The sequence below is a fragment of the Rattus norvegicus genome, chromosome 1, assembly GCF_036323735.1.
Source record: "Rattus norvegicus strain BN/NHsdMcwi chromosome 1, GRCr8, whole genome shotgun sequence".
Lineage (NCBI taxonomy): Eukaryota > Metazoa > Chordata > Mammalia > Rodentia > Muridae > Rattus > Rattus norvegicus.
Genome location: NC_086019.1, coordinates 185,988,713 through 186,006,975, shown reverse-complemented (window position 1 = coordinate 186,006,975; position 18,263 = coordinate 185,988,713). Strand labels below are relative to the sequence as shown.

The window sequence follows — 18,263 nt, the reverse complement described above, 5'->3', positions numbered from 1 at the left end:
TTTTTTTTTTTCGGAGCTGGGGACCGAACCCAGGGCCTTGCGCTTGCTAGGCAAGCGCTCTACCACTGAGCTAAATCCCCAACCCTGACTTTTTTTTTTAAACTAAGATTTTTTTTTTCTGATTGTTATATGTTTTAAGTTATAAAACACAAATGGAGCTAGGTTTCCCAGTGACAAACTATTAGCTATGATTTAAAAAGTTTAAAAAGATTTATTTAAATGCATGTGCATTTTGTCTGCATGTTTGTAAATGCACTGCATGCATGCCTGATGCCTACAAAGACTAGAAGAGGTCAGATCCCTGGGCTAGAGTCCTGAGGATGGTGGTGAGCTGCCATGTAAGAACTGAATCGAGGTCCTCTGTGTTCACACCAAGTGCTCTCAACTGCTGATCCGTCTCTTAGCCCCTTATTCATTATGCTCTAAATATACTATTTTATGTAGGAGAAAGAAGGGCAGGGCTTTTATTTTATTTCGTTTTATTTTTGCAGTGATGGGCATTGTACTCAGGGCCTTATGCATGTTAAGTGTGCGCTCTACCACTGAATCATGTCTCCAGTTAGAGTAAGGTTTCGTTGAATGCATTTCCAAAGCCCTTGTAAAGGAAATGAGAACTAATCATTCACCCAGTGTTGACCTACATGGTGCCACACAGTCAGATGTTTGTCAAGCTTTCACTCTTCCTGCTCTAATGTTCCCTGAGTGGTTGTCACGGGATGGATGGGGTCTGTGCTGCTCTGAGCTCTGACCACCTGGCTGTGGGTCCTCAGAGTGGCTGGGGCAGAAGCTGGCCCCAAGTGTTATAGGCAGAGTAGGGTGGAAGGACCTCAGTGTCTCATGGGTTTGTGCCTGCGCTCTGCCAGGTGTGCCATCCTCTGCTTTGGGACACCTTTCTGAAAGAGAGTAAGCGTGGGATGAGCGTGTGCTACTAGACTGCCTAGATTGTTCACCCTACCCAGAATCCAGGTCTGTTCTGGTTTTCCTTCAGCCCAACACATGCGCCCTGGCTACTGGCCCACAAGATCCAGTCTCCACAGGAGAGGGAAGCTCTTTACGCCCTGACGGTGAGTTTGGCTGGCCACTCAGCCCACATATTCAACTCCAGAAAGAACACTGAGGTCACCAGACAGGTTCTCCTTTCAAGGCACTGACAATAGGCTCAGGGAATTCCCAGATACATACTGAGACAGCACTGAGCGGCTTCAGGAGGAGAGGAGGAATCCACTTCCAATTGCTTCCCTAACTGGGATCACTAACAGATGTGGCTGGTGGAGCAATTGTGCACCGTGTGTACCGGGCAGCGGCTGTGCAAGCTTTGTTCGTGGTTGCTAAGCCTGAGTTTGGACCAGTGTTTTTGGAACTTTTCCATTCCCCAAAGAACTCAGAAGTCTAGATTTTAATATGAATTCTTTTACTATGTATATATTGTATATATTGGCAGCTACTTTTTTTTTTTTAAAAAAAGGTTTACTTTTATGTGTATGAGCCTTTTGCCTGTGTGTAAATATGTGCACAGGATGCCTGCCTGGTGCCCGTAGAGGCCCAAGAAGATGCAGGTTCCCCTGGTCCTGAAGTTGTAAACCACCATGTTGGTGCTGGGACTTGAACCTGGGTCCTCAGCAAGAGGAGCAGGTCTTCTCAACCACAGAGCCACCACTCTAACACTCCCTCCCCTCTTTTAATGTAGTGTTTCCTATTTGTAGAATTGAAAAATAAGGCTGCTTACTATCTTTAAAAGAAGGCTGGGGGCTGGCTGTGAAATTCCAGCACTTGGGAGGTTAAGGCAGGAGGATCCTAGAGATCAACCTGGGGGGAAATTGCGGTGGTACAGGCTTGTGTAATTCCAGCATTCTAGAGGCAGAGACAAAGGGACAGCTGTACGTTTGAGACTGGACTGAACTAGATAAAGAGTTCTAGGTCAGCCAGGGCTTTGAAAGGAGGCTCTGCTCAAAAACAAAGACTCATTTGATATGTTAAAAAATAATCACTGTGGGCTGGGCATGGTGGTTTATGCCTTTAATCTCAGCTTTTGGGAGGTAGGCAGATCTTTATGTTTGAGATTATCCTGGTCTACATACTGAGTTGGGGTGGCACAGTAGAGAGACCCCGTCTCCAAAAAAGGGAAAGAAAGAAAAAGGAAAAGAGAAAACTAGTCTGGGCTCAGGAATGCAGTCCCAGTTTGCCTGTGGATGCCAGGGGTGGTGGAACAAGCAGGTCTTAGGTGCTGTGTACTGGGTTTCTGCTGCTGGGGACAGGGAGACACTTGGGCTGTTTCACTTGCTCAGAGTCACCTAAACACCCCACTGAGCTTCTTCTGGACCAGACTGTCAGACCCACCTGGGTCTGCTGAGAATAAAGGTGTGCACCACCACATCTGGACATTGTTTTTGTTTTAATATTTACTTTATACATATCTGTTTTTTCTGCACGCATGTATGTATGTACTCCACATGTGTGTACGATGCCTAGGGAGGCCAGAAAAGGGTGTCAGATCTAGAACTAGAGTTACAGATGGTTGTGTAGTACAGCGTGGGTGCTGAGAACTGAACTCAGGTCCTCTGGAAGGCAGCCAGTATTAACGGCTGTGCTATCTCCCCAGCACCATCTTTGTTTTTTGATATAGGAAGGAGTTCATGTAGACCAGGCTAGCTTTGAACTCAGTAAGGTATCTAAGGATAAATTTCAACAACTCATCCTGCTGTCTGCTTACCAAGTGATGGGAATACAGTTGTGTACACCCACTTAGGATGCTGCTGGGGCTGGAACGTAGGCTCCAAGCATGCTATCAAAGACTACCCGCTGAGCCGGAGCCCAGCCCAGCATGGTCTTCTTTCTAAGGCCAGGGGACTTGAGAAAGGACTTGAGGGATAGTTAGCTATGATCCTACCCATCAGCAGCTGAGGTCAGTAAGCCTCTAGGCCAGCCTGTTGTGCTTCAAGGCAAGCCCAGAGTACTGGCTTTCCCTCACGGGGGCCTTGCTTGCCTGCAGGTGTTGGAGATATGCATGAACCACTGCGGGGAGAAGTTCCACAATGAAGTGGCCAAGTTTCGCTTCCTGAATGAACTGATCAAAGTATTGTCCCCAAAGGTGAGTACCTGGACTTGGCCTGCCCACTATGCTGCACCTGAGCCCCACTTTCAAACTTTATCACCCTACCTGTCGGGAGCAGGGGCCCTGTGTCCAAAAGCTGTCTCCTTGCCAGTGTCTGAAAGAGCTCTCAGGTTCTTACCTGACCCCTGTCCTGTCCCATCAGCAGCTTGGTTTTTCCTTGAAAGTGGCCTCATCTGCTGGTGGGCAGTGTGGCCTACAGGAGGTGAGAGACTGTAACGTGAGGTCCAGGTTTCTTTTCTTTTCTTTTTTTTTTTTTTTCTCTTTTTTTCGGAGCTGGGGACCGAACCCAGGGCCTTGCGCTTGCTAGGCAAGTGCTCTACCACTGAGCTAAATCCCCAACCCCGAGGTTCAGGTTTCTTAGTGACAGCCAGGTGTGACCGTTAAGTTTCAGGCTGCCTCTTGCCTCGTCTGCTGCACCTTTATTCCTGACATTTGTCTTAAGCTATGTCACTCACATGCTACTGACACCTAGTGTGTACCCTATAGTTGAGTTCTGACCCAGGCTGACTTCAAACTTAGGGCAGTTCTCCTGCCTTGGTGTCTTAGCTACTGCGACTTTAGCAGTGGTTCTTTCAACTTGTGGGTTGCAACCGTTTTGGGGGCCAAACAACCCTTTCACAGGAGTCACCTAAGACCATGTGCAAAGATTGAGAATGAGCCGCTGTGCTCCGCTCTGCTCCATGACGAGCTTTTGTGTTAGTGGTGCCGACTGGATCACATTGCATCCAGAAGAGGCTTTGAGATCTGGTGCCAGGGAACTTGCCCTCTGGCTGTGTCTCAGTTCCAGTCCACTGTGGACAGCTCACTCTGAACTTCAGTAGCATCTCTTGGGTGGGAGGTGGAGGTGGGCATTGGCCAGCTAGTCCCTCCAGCTCTCTCATTCTTCTGTTTACTTTAGTACCTAGGGGCCTGGGCTACGGAGAAGGTTAAAGGAAGAGTTATTGAAATCCTCTTTAGCTGGACAGTCTGGTTTCCGGAAGACATCAAGATCCGAGATGCTTATCAGATGCTGAAGAAGCAAGGTTTGGCCATAGCGTTCTTGTCCTCATCGTGTTGTGTTGTTTTGGGGTACAGGGTCTCATATGGCCTAGGCTGGAACTTTTTTAATGCAGTGCTAGGGATTGAATCCCAGGCTTCATGCATAGGAGGCCAGTGCTGTGTTACCTAAGATCCCCTTTATCTCTCAGGCTGGAGGTGGCAAGATGGCTGAGCAGGTAAATGTGCTTGACTCCTGTGAACAGATACCATAACCAAGGCAACTCTTGTAAGGACAACATTTAATTGGGGCTGACTTACAGGTTCAGAGGTTCAATTCATTATCATTATGGCAGGAACATGGCAGCCTCCAGGCAGGCACCGTGCAGGCAGAGCTGAGAAGGCTGCTGGCGGAATACTGACTTCCCAGCGCTAGGGTTAAGGTCTTAAAGCCCACCCTACAGTGCCACATCTACTCCAACAAGGCCACACCTCCTGATACTGCCACTCCCCGGGCCAAGCATATACAAACCATTCACACCAAGTCTTCCAAGTTATTTTCTCCACTTGTGTGCCCTCCTTCCAATAAATAAGTTAAAAAGTAAGTGTAAAAATATAGTGCATGCATAGCTCAGGCTGGCCTTCAATTCAAGATTCTCCTGCCTCAGCTTCCCAGTGCGGGGATGATGCCCGGTAGCTGAGCTCTGTTTACCGTTTGCTTCCCATTGCTTCTTGTAATCACCAGTCTTTCCTTAGGTTTTTAGCTAAAGTGGTTGTTGGCATGTCTTCAATGTGTGGCTTCAAGAAGAGTCATTAAATTGCAAGTTGCCCAGTGGTTTGGGATTATTGTCAATACAGGAGTTAGAGCCATCTATCTTTGTGTGGGCTGCCTGGTTCTTGGATTCGTTTCATGCCAGGCTCTTTGCAAGAAGGAACTGGGTTTGGCATTTGATGTTTCCCCCTGCTGCATACACTCAGCCTTCAGGGAGCGATGTCTTGCAGTCATCTCGGCCCTGGGGAGCCATGGTGCTCCATTACACCACAGAATACAGGACTTAGGACAGTCAGGTTCTGGCCTGATTTTTGTGGTAGTTCTGGAAGTGCTGAGGTGATATAAAACCTTAATCAGAGCCCGTGTACATGCTGTTTTGGGGGGTTCTTTTGTTTCCATCTGTAGAGGTATTTTATTCTAGGTGGTACTTGCATAATCTAGGCAGGCTCTCTACCAGCAAGCTACATCTCAAGTGTGTTTCTTGAAGGCTGTTGATGTTTAGTGAAATTGTTACTGGGGAATCAGGGTCCCTTTTGCTAGGTCTTTCTCTTCTAGGTAAAATAGACTCAAAAGGAAACACGAAGACAGTTTTATTGGATTTGGAGAGAGAAAAAAAAAAAACCAACAGATCTGTGGGCAAGCTATGAATCCTAGCAGCTGCAGGGAAGGAGGAACATGGAAAGAAGGAAGGCAGAAAGTTCTAAGGAAGCAGCAGGCACACCCCACAGCAGTGGAGATGGGGTGGGAGGGGCTTACAGTGATGCCTGAAGTTTGATTGGTGGCTTAGGGAGTAACAGTACTTGTGTGCAAGCATGAAGATGTGAATTCGAATCCCCAGTAAAATGCTGGGCTTGACACATGTGCAGCCCTGTGGAGGAGAGAGATAAAGAGAATTGCTAAGGCTTGCTGGCTGTCAGCATAGCTCAAATTCAACTACAGACTTCATAAGAGAACAAGGGCCAGTTATGGTAGGTGCACACCAAAGGATTTGCTGAAGTAGATAGAGGCAGGAAGATCACAAGTTCAAGGTCAGCCTGCCTTATAGATTTTCAAAAGGGCTAGAGAGATGGCTTGGTGGTTGAGAGTACAGGCTGCTCTTCCAGAGGACTCTGGTTCAGTTCCCAGCACCCACGAGTTGACTTGGACCTGCCTGTAACTCCAGTTCTAGGAGATGTAATACCCTCACACAGACGTATATACAGCCAGAATGCCAATACACATGAAATAAAAGTAAGTAAATCATTAAAAAAACCCAAAAAACCCCCAAAACAGAATAAGGTGGAAAATAATTGATCACAATTCCTAAAGTTTCCCTTGCCTTTTGAGAGGGCACACAAAGGCCTTTAAAGTTAGAACTCAAGATATGAAGATAGCTCGGTAGATAAAGCACTTGCTGTGCGTGACTGAGGACTGGAGTTCAGATCCCCAGAGCTCACATAGAAGTCTCATGGTGACTACCTGTGAACCCCACACTCAGGACAGAGTAACAGGATTTCCTGGGCAAGCCAACTAGCTAGACTTGATGTGATGGGTGAACTGATATCAGCTTTAGGCTTCCACCCACATGCATGCAAACATGCCTATATGCATGTGAGCATGCACAGACATTACATATGCAAAAAGTAAAACCGAAAACCAAGTTAGAACTCAGAAAAGTAGGCAAACGTAGCAGTGAGGATCTGCATGGAAGGTGGTTCTTCTGGGGTAGACAGCTCATTAAAAGATCTGTGTGGTTCTTCTGGGGTAGACGGCTCATTAAAAGAACTGTGTTCTTCCCAATGCTTTAACGTGCCTTCATGTGTATCATGTTTCTTGAAGTTACACCTTTTTGGAGAGGCAGTTTCCTATCCTGGTGATTGACAGTTATCTATTTAGATTTTTTTTAAAAAAAGATTTATTTATTTTATGTTTGTAGGTATTTTGCCTACATGCATGTATATGTACATCACATGCATGTCTGGTATGACAGATCTCCTGGAACTGGAGTCACAGACAGTTGTGAGCTGTTGTGTGGGTGCTGGGCATTGAACCCCAGTCCTCTAGAGGAGCAGCCAGTGCTCCTAACCCCTGAGTCATCCCTCCCTTCTCTGGATTAACTTTTAAAGGAGGGAACAATATCATGCCTTTGTGATCTTACAATGTTTTGAACAGTTTCAAATATCATATCTCCATCAGAGCTATAAGTATGACTCAACCCCTATTCCTTCGACCAAAGTTAATGTGATAGATGAAAAGAATTAAAGGACAGCAGATATATAAAATAGCTTTGTTTACCCAGAGACAATAGGTAACCTCCCTTGAGTAGGCGTCAGCCAAGCTTGGCTACCTCCCCCTCCCCCTCATAGCATTTCCTGTTCTAAGGAGGACAGCAGTAGTGGTTTGGTTGGGTTGTTTTTCCTCAAAATTAAAGTGTTGGGGGCCGGTGAGTTGGGTCAGTGGGTGAGGCCGTTCGTTGCTAAGACCGATGACCTGAGTTCAATCCCTGGAACCCACATTGTAGAAAGAGAACTGACTCCCACAGACCGTCCTCTGATCTCCACATGTGTGCCGCTGAGTGCACATGCCTCTCCCATGATACATGTTTAAAAGGAAGTCACCGGGGAAATGGGCGGTGGAGCCAGAGCTAATGATGGACAAGGCCCATCCTCGGCGGCCCTCAGCCCTGCTAATGCCTGACTTGCTGCTTGATAGAGTTGTTAGGGATCAGAGATTAGTAGATTTCATCCTGGACTCCTTCGATGTCAGCGTCTTAGCTCAGGAATTGCGTATTTTAGGAATCATAAAGCAAGACCCTAAACTACCGATGGATAAGATCCTGCCGCCACCGTCCCCCTGGCCGAAGAGCATCTTTGATGCTGATGAGGAAAAGTCAAAGGTAAGGCTCTCCTCCTGACCTGGTGGCTCATGTGCAGCCTGACCATCCTCTGGTTTGGGAACCAGGATCGATCGGGGAGAGCTTCCAGGCTTTTAGATATGAGGTGGCCGGAAGTCTGATATTCCTGTGGGTGGGCCACATAGTAATGCCATGCTGAGCACCATCCTTTATCTGTATTCCTGTTGGGGTGAGAGAGTCCATATGTGTGGAATTGGGAAGGGAGTAGCAAAGGGGTGCATGTTGGTGTGGATGCATGTTTAGTTCCTATAACCCTGACCTAGCCCTTTGACCTTTCCCTGAGGACTTCCGGGAATGGTAGCTGTCCCAGTTGGGAGGGGCTCTGTGTGCCAGGTGTATTGCTCAGTACGGAACTAAAGGGGAGATAAGACTTTGCTCTTCGAGCATGTGGCCGGGTCTTCCTCAGTACTCCCAACGTTTATTTATGTTTTACATCGCTGGCATGGAACCTAGGACTGTGTGTCCTCGTCAGGTGCTCTGTAACTGAGCACGCTCCTCGCCCCATGCTTGGCCTTTTGAGTTAGGTAGTTCTCTGCCGTGGAGCCACTTTGTACTCCAGAGAATCTGTCAGCGTCCCTGGCTTCTGCTCACTATGTGCAAGTAGTACCCTCTTCAGTCGTGGCATTCGAAAAGGTCTCCCTTCTCTTCCTCTGTTACCCCCATTCCCACAGGCAGCTCATTACTCTTGACTTCTGTTCTGTAAGTAGAGTGGCAGTCTACCTACTTAACTTTGTTTTAATTAATTTTCTAGTTCTAACATATTAAGCGATGGGTAGTTTGTTGCACGGATGTCACTTATTAATAAGTATTTATGTGGTTTCAGACCATGATGATTACAAATGACATCCCCAGATATCCTTTAGGGGATTTAATCCTTCCATCTTCCATCCCTTGAGAAGCCAAGCCGTCTTTCCAGATAGTCCCAGCACTTATGTTCCAGTGTCACTGTGTTGGTAGGATAAGGCTATTGGTCCTGCTAATTGCTGTGCTCCCACTTGGTTGGGGACAGTTACAGCTTTACTTCTCTTTACAAGTTACACTCTTGTTCACTCCTCAGCTTCTGACAAGACTTCTCAAGAGCAACCACCCCGAGGATCTTCAGGCTGCAAACCGGCTGATCAAGAATTTGGTCAAGGAGGTGGGCATTTCCGCAGCTAGCACCATAGATCTGGCTTTTGACAGGGCTGATAGTGGGTGTGGCTGTGTGTAAGGGGGTGAAGAACAGCGAGGGTGGAGAAGAGATGTTTTCCTCATCCTGAATGGGACCAGCAGGACGGTGATTAGATTAGATTCAAGGCTCCTTGCCCAGCTTCCCAGCTCCTTTTATCCATAGGACAAAGCATTTGCTGACGGTAGAGTTAGGTTTGGGAATCTGTTCCAGAAGAATTGAGACGAAATGGACAGTTGAAGTGACCCCAGGTCCCCAGACGGTATAGTCATCTGCAGGAATTCTGGGCAAGCACCCTCACTGCTTAAGTGTTCATGACTTCCTGAACTCCCAGCATGCACTGCCTCTCCCTTTTTGGTGTTTAGTTAGGAGTTACCCAGGTGACTCCTCTTACTTCTATCCATTTGGTTTCCCTCAAAGGAACAAGAAAAGTCAGAAAAGGTGTCCAGGCGAGTCAGTGCGGTAGAGGAAGTCCGCAGCCACGTGAGAGTGCTGCGGGAGATGCTGAGCATGTACCGAAGGCCAGGCCATGCCCTGCCTGACCAGCAGGCCCTGCAGGTAATGCTAGCTGGGACCTCAGACTGCACCTCTTGTTTTAAGTGTGATGTATTGTACCTGTGTGTTCCTGTGTCATTGCGGTCCTGAGAGTCAAGTTTCCCTGTTCCTCTGTCATCCATTCCCACCAGCCAGCGACACGTTATTATCTTTTATAAGTAGAATGGCACTCTCTACCTCTTAGTTCTGTTTGAATTAATTTTTAGGTTAGCATGCACAGCGTTGGGTAGTCTTTTGCATGGATGCACCACAATATGTATGCAAGTCCTCGACTGATGAATATTTCGGTGGTTTCAGACCGTGATGATTAGAAATTAATCTGCTATGTAAATAGTGTTCAGAATACTGAATGACCATACGCCTACATTTTTCTTGAGATGCCTAGGCGTGGGATTGCTGAGTAAATGAACAATTAACTCATTAGGAAGCTGCTAGAGTGTTTTCCTAAGTGTACTACTTCACGATCCTTATGGCAGTGGGTAATCCACTTTCTTTGATTCTGATTTCTGCTCAGAATATGTTTCTTTTTGATAACACCCTTCGATGATTAACGTTGTAATGATAATTATCACCACAGTCTAATTTTTTAGAGCAATGCCACCTCCACTACAGAAAAATCCTGTGTTTTCATTGAGCAACATTTATTATTTATTACTTTTTAAAGATGTATTGTTGTTGCGGTAAAAATTAAAAAGGAACATTTTTTGTCAGTTCCCTTGAGCTGGATCCTCTCACTCTGGCTGCTACTCTACCACTTGGTCTGCAAACTGCCCACTCCTGGCTGTTGTCCCCTAGGTGGTAGTTACCACACACACACACACACACACACACACACACACACACACACACACACATCTTGTTCTGAAGGCCCTTGCTCAGTCTTACTCCGTGCAGGCAACAGAACCAGATCCATACGCTCCAACTGCCTCTCAGCCATTTGTTTCACACACTGTCCTCTTTAGCCCAGTAAATCAAAGTTCCAGAAACTTGTAATTTAGCAATTAGATTTACATGTTAATTTCTCAACCCACAGTACATCCACACAATAAACTTACAACCAATTGATAAGGATATAAACCGCCCACCTTGATAAGATAAATTTGCCTATAGAAATCCATCCCAGCTACCTTGGCAATTCAGGACCACCCCCGATCTGGGTCATCCTTCTCTGTCTGCCTTACAAAAACTTTGTCCCCGCCTTATTCTTTTACTGTCCAGTCATGGCCTTGATCTAACTTGTGCCAGCCCTCACCTGCATAATGACATCAACCTACATATTGTGGGTGTCCACAGAGGCCAGGAGGGGGCACTGGACGCCCTGGAGCTTCAGTTCCCGACAGGTTGTGAGCTGCTTGACATGGGTTTTAAAGTACCTGTACCATTTTACAGTCTCATGAGTGACATGCAAGGACTCTGTCCCTGCTGCCGTCATTTACTGTCACCTGTCTCTTTCGTGACTACTATCCTGGCTGTTGCATGCTTCTCCTGTGACTGTTTCTTTGGTGGCCTGTGTTTCACGTTCCATGTGCTTATTGGCCGCTTTTGTTGCTTCTGTAGAGGATGTCTGCCCAAATGGTTTGCCCATTCCCTGGGTTGTCTTAAGCTTATTGTTTTGTTTTTGTTTGGTTTTGAGACAGGCTGGCTGCTCTGGAACTTAGTATGTAGATAAGGTGTCATACGTACCTACCCCTACTTTCTGTGTGCTGGGATTAAAGGTGTGAGCCTCTACACCTGTCTTCAGGGCACTGGTTCTCAACCTCCCTAATGCTGAGAACCTTTAGCACAGTTCCTCATGTTGTGGTGACTCCCAACCATAAAATTGTTTCCGTTGCTTCTTTGTAACTGTATTTTTGCTACTGTCATGAATCGTATATAAATATATGTAAGTAAACATACGTATAAATATGTGATATGCAGGACAGTCCTAGGTGACCACTGTGAAAGGGCTGTTTGACCCCCAGAAGGGTCCCAACCCCAGGCTGAGAACCCCTGCTTACAGGGTTCTTTATATGTATTCCAGACCCAAGTTCCTTCTCAGACTGTACACTTCAACCCTAGGCTATCTTTCTCCTGGCTTGATAGCTTCTCCTGAGGCGAAAAATTTGTATGCTTATTCATGTCAGTTCTCGTGTGTGCAGGTACACACGTGCATGTTTGTGGGGGTCAGGGGTCAACTTCAGGAGTCATTCCACAGTTGCTATCTACCTTGATTTTGAGACACGTTCTCTTATTGGCCTGGAGCTTAGCAAGCACTCCAGGTTGGCTGGCCAGTGTGCTCTGGGAGCCTCCTGTCTGCACCTCCCTAAAACAGACAGTACAGAGACTTTTCTACATGGGCTTTGGGACCAAACTTAGGTCTTGTAAGACTTTATTGCCTGGACTGTCTTCCCAGTTCCAGGTGGGTTTTTGTTGTTATTTGTTCTTTTGAGACTGAGCTTTCTGATTTCATTCAAATCCAGTGTGTGTCTTGTCCTGTAGAGGACGACACCACCAGCTGGCGTGTGAGCCCAGGAAAGACCTGGACAGTGAATAAAGCAGGTAGTAGGCAGACAGGTGGCCAGAGGAAGGGAGTTAGCTGAGGGAGGGGATGTGAAGCTGCAGAGGAGTTCAAAGCCTCTCTCCTCTTCCCAATGCGAAGAAAGTGGCTTTGGGGTGCAGAGGGAGGTGGAGGGGAATGGGATCCTATGGAGAATACCAGGCAAGTGTTGTAAAGGGGTTGAGCCATCAGCATAGTTGTGACGGGAGATTCTCCACATGGTGTTGGTGATGAAGCAGGGAAGCTCTTCCATGGTGACAGACAGGTGTTGCAGCTGAACCAGGAAGGGGGTCTCATGCTGAGATACAGGCCTGCACCAGCACTTCTAACTAACCCAGAAGTTCTTCCCTGTGTGCGTGCGTGCGTGCGTGCGTGCGTGCGTGCGTGCGTGCTTGTTGAACTTGGAGCCCACACATGAGAGGCAAGAGCTCTACTGAGCTGTAGCCCCAGCCCTCTAATATTTTCCGATTCTGTCATGTTAACTCAGAACTGTAGTCACGGATCTGACATAGCCTAAGGAAGACACCTATACTCTGAGGCAGCTGAGGGAGACATGTGAGGACTTGGGTGGGGCCTGGGTGTGAGGATGTGAATCTGGCTCTGTTTTCCCAGGTTGTCTATGAAAGATGTGAGAAGCTTCGGCCCACTCTGTTCCGGCTTGCAAGCGACACCACTGATGACGACGATGCACTGGGTAATGGCTCTGCTTCTCTGGCTCTAGCTGCACCCTAAGTGTAAAACAGATGTGGGTGTGCTGCTGGGGGGCCATAGACAAGACAGATAGATTTGATATGGGCTGATGGCTTACATCTTCTGAAGACTCTGGGTTTGAGTAAGAAATGTGAAGATCAGAAGCCTGTAGATACCTACAAGAGACATTGTGTGACTGTTCCATGGAAGTCCAGGAAACAGTGCCCTACCACTTTTCTCCTTCCTTCCTTCCTTCCTTCCTTCCTTCCTTCCTTCCTTCCTTCCTTCCTTCCCTCCTTCCTTCCTTCCTTTCTCCTTCCTTTCTCCTTCCTTCCTTCCTGATTCTTCCTTTTCGTGAGAAACAGTCCCTGACTTGTAAGGGTCTTTGAATGTTTCACTGACTGTGTTCTCCTGTGGTGACATTTTTCTATTACTGATACTGCAATTGAGAGATAACTCAGGTATAATTGAGAGACTAAAACTATACTATAGCCAGATGTGGTTATTTATTATTAAGTATGCTTCTGTTAGGATGCCAAATTTTTATTAGAAATACCAGATCTATATTTGCAGACGGGTAAAGTGTACAGGCTACAAAGCTGATTTCTGTACCCAATCTCCAGATTTGGGACGCTTTCAATAACTGAACCAAGTAGAAAGGAATTTTTTTTTTTAAGATTTATTTATTATGTGTGAGTACACTGCAGCTGTCTTCAGACACACCAGAAGTGGGCATCGGATCCATTACAGATGGTTGTGAGCCACCATGTGGTTGCTGGGATTTGAACTCAGGACCTCGGGAAGAGCAGTCAGTGCTCTTAACCACTGAGCCATCTCTCCAGCCCAGAAAGGAATTTTTGTAATAGTGACATCCACATCAACTTGTCTCAACTAAAAATATCCCCCCAAATTCCTGGTTGAAAGAGCAGTGTTGGAGTGTGAACTGCTGCCAGTTAACGGTGTGGACAGTGGGACATAGAGCTAAAGCTAAGCGATGGAGGCTGGTAGGAAGCTGGTCACATGACCAGGGTCTGGGGTCCGGAGTGTGCCAAGCCTGATAGAGCCATGTGGAGTCACTAAGATAGATGGTTGGCTGCTACACTGAGGAGTTCTGAATCTGCTTTTTTTTTTTTTCCTCAGCGGAGATTCTTCAAGCAAATGACCTTCTCACCCAAGGGGTTCTGCTGTACAAACAGGTGGTGGAAGGCCGAGTCAATGCCGGGAATGCAGTGCCCGCCGCAGTGGGAGCCATTCCTGCTTCCAGAGGTGTGTGCTAAAAGCTTTCTGTTTCAGGCAGGGTGTAAGTCACAAGAATGAGAGAGCTTGCCTCTGTCCCCTTTTCTGTAGAAATAGGTTGCAGGTAACAGGCCCCTGCCACAGGAACCACCACATACCCATGGCAGGTTAGATGCCCCCATGGCTGATCATGCAAACAGGAGGCTACGTTGTGCCAGGTTTTAATCCCTCTCCAGTGCTCCTAGGAGCCTGAGACCAAGGAAGTGGTCAGTGGTTCAGTCTTAGATGTTTGCCCAGCATTCACAAGACCCACGATTACGTCTCAATACTGCCCCCAAAGCCTCTGATCTATACCTTCTAAGTTAGGATTGCTTGGAGCTCGGCCTGAGAATCTCTGAGTACTATAGATGAATTTGATCAGAAACCCGAGAAGGTGTCTAAGCTGAAGAAGAAGCCCAACCCTGTGATGAGAGGGGCCGGGCGGGGCAAAAGAAAGACTTCAGTGACTGGGGGGGGGGTGGCTATGGCCACCCAACATGTGGGTCTATTGCCGGCTGTTCTGGCACCCAGCTGAGGCAGAAGGTTGTTGGGGAGCGGCATGGTGACTTCTGGGAGGAGGATACAGGTAGGGATTAAATGTCTGCGTCTTTTAACCCCATCTGTTTGATAGTGTTCCCGAGTCCAGAACCCTGTGGGAAGAACTGCCCCCTCATTGACCTGGAGGCACCATCTTTGCTTCATCAGGACCTGGCGGCCTTAGGTGAGAGAGGACGTTATTGAAGCACAGAATGGCACCAAGTAGAGGGATGAGTGAGTTTGTTTCCCTCAGGCAGCACGGGCCTGCTCCTGTGGGGGGTACTCTGGCATACCGGGCACTGTGGATAAGCGTCTTTGGGTCGAGGATTGGCTTAGGGCAGGTCCCTAGTCTAGGTGTTACTGTTACCCTAGAATGGGTGAGCATGCCGCCCAGCCCCATTGACAGTCTGGTGCTGTACTGATGATGTTTCTCCCTCTGCTTCTTTCTCATAGGGATCAACGATGTTCCCACTAGGAACCAGGTAGGAAAGCTCTTCCTCGAGTGGGGAGTTATGGGAAGGGTCACCCAGCCCTACCATGGGGCTGTGCTGCTTGCCCAGAGAGCGATCACTACTGCACCATTCTTTGGGATTCGCAGCTCATCCTATGGGCTTGGCTTCATCTGTACTACTTGGTTTAGTCCCCACCTTCTGGAAGGGCATCTCTTTCCCTTCTACGCTAACTCTTTCCTTCTACCGGTTTCTGCTTCCTGAAGGTCTGTGCAGGGGTCTTCTGTCACGCCCCTTCTTCTCCTGCCACCAAAGACACGGTTTTGCTTTGGCAGGTTGTCATTCCAAGTTGCTGTAAGGACAAGAAGCAGCCTGGTGCCATCACACTCATGGGGGGTGGAATCCAGAGTCTTTCTGCAGACCGGAACTTGCTGGATCTCTTCTCGCCACAGCCGTCTCCAGGACCACTGTGAGTGTTCTGGGCCGATGGCTTCTGCCTGCAGCTTCCCCACCCCTTTGTGCTAAAGGATGTGCTCTTTGTATCACAACTGCATGGTGCTGCTTCCCCTTGGCCGTCTTACCTTACCCGATCCTAACTCAGATAGGACCAGAAAGAAGTTAAACAGAAAGAAATTGGTGACAGATGATGGTGTGTGTGTGTGTGTGTGTGTGTGTGTGTGTGTGTGTGTGTGTGTGTGTATGTGTATGTGTGTGTGTAGGTCAGCATGCAGAGGTCAGAGAATAATTTTGTGAGGTGCTTCTGTCTTGCCTTTATGTGGGTTCCGGAGCTCGAACTTACTTACAGCAAGTGTCTTTACCTGCCCTGACCCATCTTGCTGGCCTGTTTTGTTTCGTGAGACAGTCTTCTGTCTACGTTGCCTTCAAAACCGTTAGAAGCCAGGGATGACCTTAAACTTCTGGCTCCTACCTCTAAGTACAGTGATCGCAGCAGTGCCCCACACGACCTCCCGAGTCTGGCTCACATAATTGTAATGCTTATTTCTCTTTCCTGACTGCTGTGTTTGAAATTATTTAAAACTAGAGAAAAGTAGTGTAGGTCCTAAATACCATTCCCTAAAAACTGGGTTGAAAGTTCTTTCTTCTTTTCAAAGAGGATTTCTTCTGACTCTTGATTCTAGTTCTTTCTTTACTTTCTTTCTCCCCTTTGACCCCAGCTAAGAGTCTCACTGCAGTGCAGACTACCCTGGAAGTCTTCCTTCTCCAGCCTGTTGAGTGCTAGGAGACAGGCGCATGCCTTTGCTTTTGTTATACATGTGATGGGGCATTAGTGTAGCTTCTTTTTATGAAGCCGCATTCCAACATGACTTTTTCCTTTCTCTTTTTTAAAGATTTCTTCTTATTTATATGTGTTTCTGTGTATATGCATGCCACATGCACTCAAGTACTCTTGGAGGCCAGAAGAGGGTGTTGGGTCCCCTGAAGCTAGAGTTACAAAGGGTTTAGTTCTGCCTAATGTTGGCACTGGGAACCAAACGTGGGCCCTCTGTGTGCTTTTAATTACTAATTCATCTCTCCAGCAAACTCCCTCTCCCGCCCTTCAGTCTCACTATGCAGCCCTGGCTGTCCTTGATATAGAGATCCACTACCTATTATTCCTGAGTGCTGTGATTAAAGGTGTGTACCACCATGCCCAGTCACACTTTCTTTAAAAAAAAAAAAAAAAAGCGTATCCATATTCCGGTTCCAGAAGAGGGCCTCAAATCCCCTGCTAGAAGTATAAGTGGCTTTTGAGCTACCTGACATGGGTTCTGGGGACTCATGCCTCTGCAAGAACAGCAAGCACTTTGGACCACTGAGCTGTCTTTCCAGCCTCTTAAATTTTTTTTTTATTACATTTATTTACTTAGTGCTTGAGTATGCATGTGTGAGTACATTTGTGTCCACAGACACCCACATCATACATGTGGAGGTTAAGGACAATTTGGGAGTCAGTTCTGTGCATAGTGTAGGGCCAAACGCAGGTCATCAGGCCTGGCCCCAGCTGCCTTGTCCTGAGCCCTCTCTCTATCCTCACAGAGCTGTTTTGGTGTCCTGTTACATCTTTGAGACATTTTTATGTGAGTTTATATATAAGTAACCCTCATTCTCTCTAACAGTTACATTATGGTTGGTATGACTGTGTTAATCATTTTCCTCTGGCGGGGGTGGGCACGCTTGCATGCATGTCTTGTTGTTATTCAGAGAAACGGAAATCAAAAACTGTGACAGTTCCTGAAGTCGGTTCCTGAAGTCGTCTAGTTTTTGTTAGTCATTGGTCATTTTTACTTCTTCGTAGGAATTACGTTCCACAAAAAAGCATCCCCAAGGAGGTGCCACCAGGTACCAAGGCCTCTCCAGGTTGGTCCTGGGAGGCTGGGCCATTGGCTTCTTCCCCAGCCTCACAGAATACACCTCTGGCTCACGTGTTTGTCCCTTTGGAGTCTGTGAAGCCCAGTAAGTAGTTTGTACCCCTTCTTTGATAGACCTCTAATGACAACAAACTGCTCCACACTGATAGGCGTGGTCGACGTAAGGCCGGGCAGAGGGGAGGAGAGCGGTTTGGCTTACTGAGCTGATATTTTTCTTAGTCTTCTCTGTATTAGGACTGTGACCTGTGAGGGATATTCGTAGGTTGAGTTTAATGAGGAGTTGAAATCTACTTAGGGACATGATGTTCGTTCATCTGGAATTCAAGGAGTGATGTGACTGGAAGTGACGGAGAAAGGTCAGTGGGAATTGAAGGAAGAATTTGGCTAACGCCGCTGCTTCTCTGTGGGTCCTCATAGAGGAAAGTGGGTCTTGCCTCAGCCACAGAGGGAAGGAGACCAGAGTGCTCTGCCAGCTAAGGCGATATGCTGTGGTCTACTGTGTGCTACAGAAAACAGCCTGGAGCGCCAGGGCTCTCTCTGCCCTTCTACAGCCCAGAGTCATGCATGGAGGCAAGGTGTGGGGAGCTGGCGTGCAGGGGCCCTGGAGGCCGGGCAGTGAGCTTGTTTAAATGTACTTGGTAATAATTAGCAGACACGCTGCTTATTTTGTTTTATTAAGTTTTGAGTGAAACAATGTTACATGTCCAGTGTTAATTTCTCGGCTGTGATAATTATGCCACAGCTATGTAGGGTGTCAACATTTGGGAAGGTGGGTAATGAGCTTAGGAGAGTCGTTTGGTTTGCTGTGTAACTGTTCATAAGTGTTAAATAATTACAGTACAGAGATTAACCATAGGGATAAAAGCTATAGTAACATTCTCAGTGTAGAGAGGAGACGTGAAAGCAGAAGGGTAACAGCTCTGACAGCTGGC

General features: G+C 47.3%; 1 protein-coding gene across 1 annotated transcript in view; it reads left to right on the top strand.

Annotated features, from left to right (window-relative positions):
* The window catches only part of Gga2 (golgi associated, gamma adaptin ear containing, ARF binding protein 2), a 33,281-nt gene that overhangs the window by 9,607 nt on the left and 5,411 nt on the right, over positions 1-18,263 (top strand). The window contains exons 3-14 of the mRNA NM_001100519.1: positions 989-1,064; positions 2,990-3,088; positions 4,011-4,134; positions 7,634-7,734; positions 8,810-8,890; positions 9,341-9,478; positions 12,624-12,705; positions 13,842-13,967; positions 14,608-14,697; positions 14,967-14,995; positions 15,298-15,431; positions 17,259-17,416. Of these exons, the coding sequence (NP_001093989.1) occupies positions 989-1,064; positions 2,990-3,088; positions 4,011-4,134; positions 7,634-7,734; positions 8,810-8,890; positions 9,341-9,478; positions 12,624-12,705; positions 13,842-13,967; positions 14,608-14,697; positions 14,967-14,995; positions 15,298-15,431; positions 17,259-17,416 (1,238 nt within the window). The remainder of the gene's footprint in view (positions 1-988; positions 1,065-2,989; positions 3,089-4,010; positions 4,135-7,633; positions 7,735-8,809; positions 8,891-9,340; positions 9,479-12,623; positions 12,706-13,841; positions 13,968-14,607; positions 14,698-14,966; positions 14,996-15,297; positions 15,432-17,258; positions 17,417-18,263) is intronic.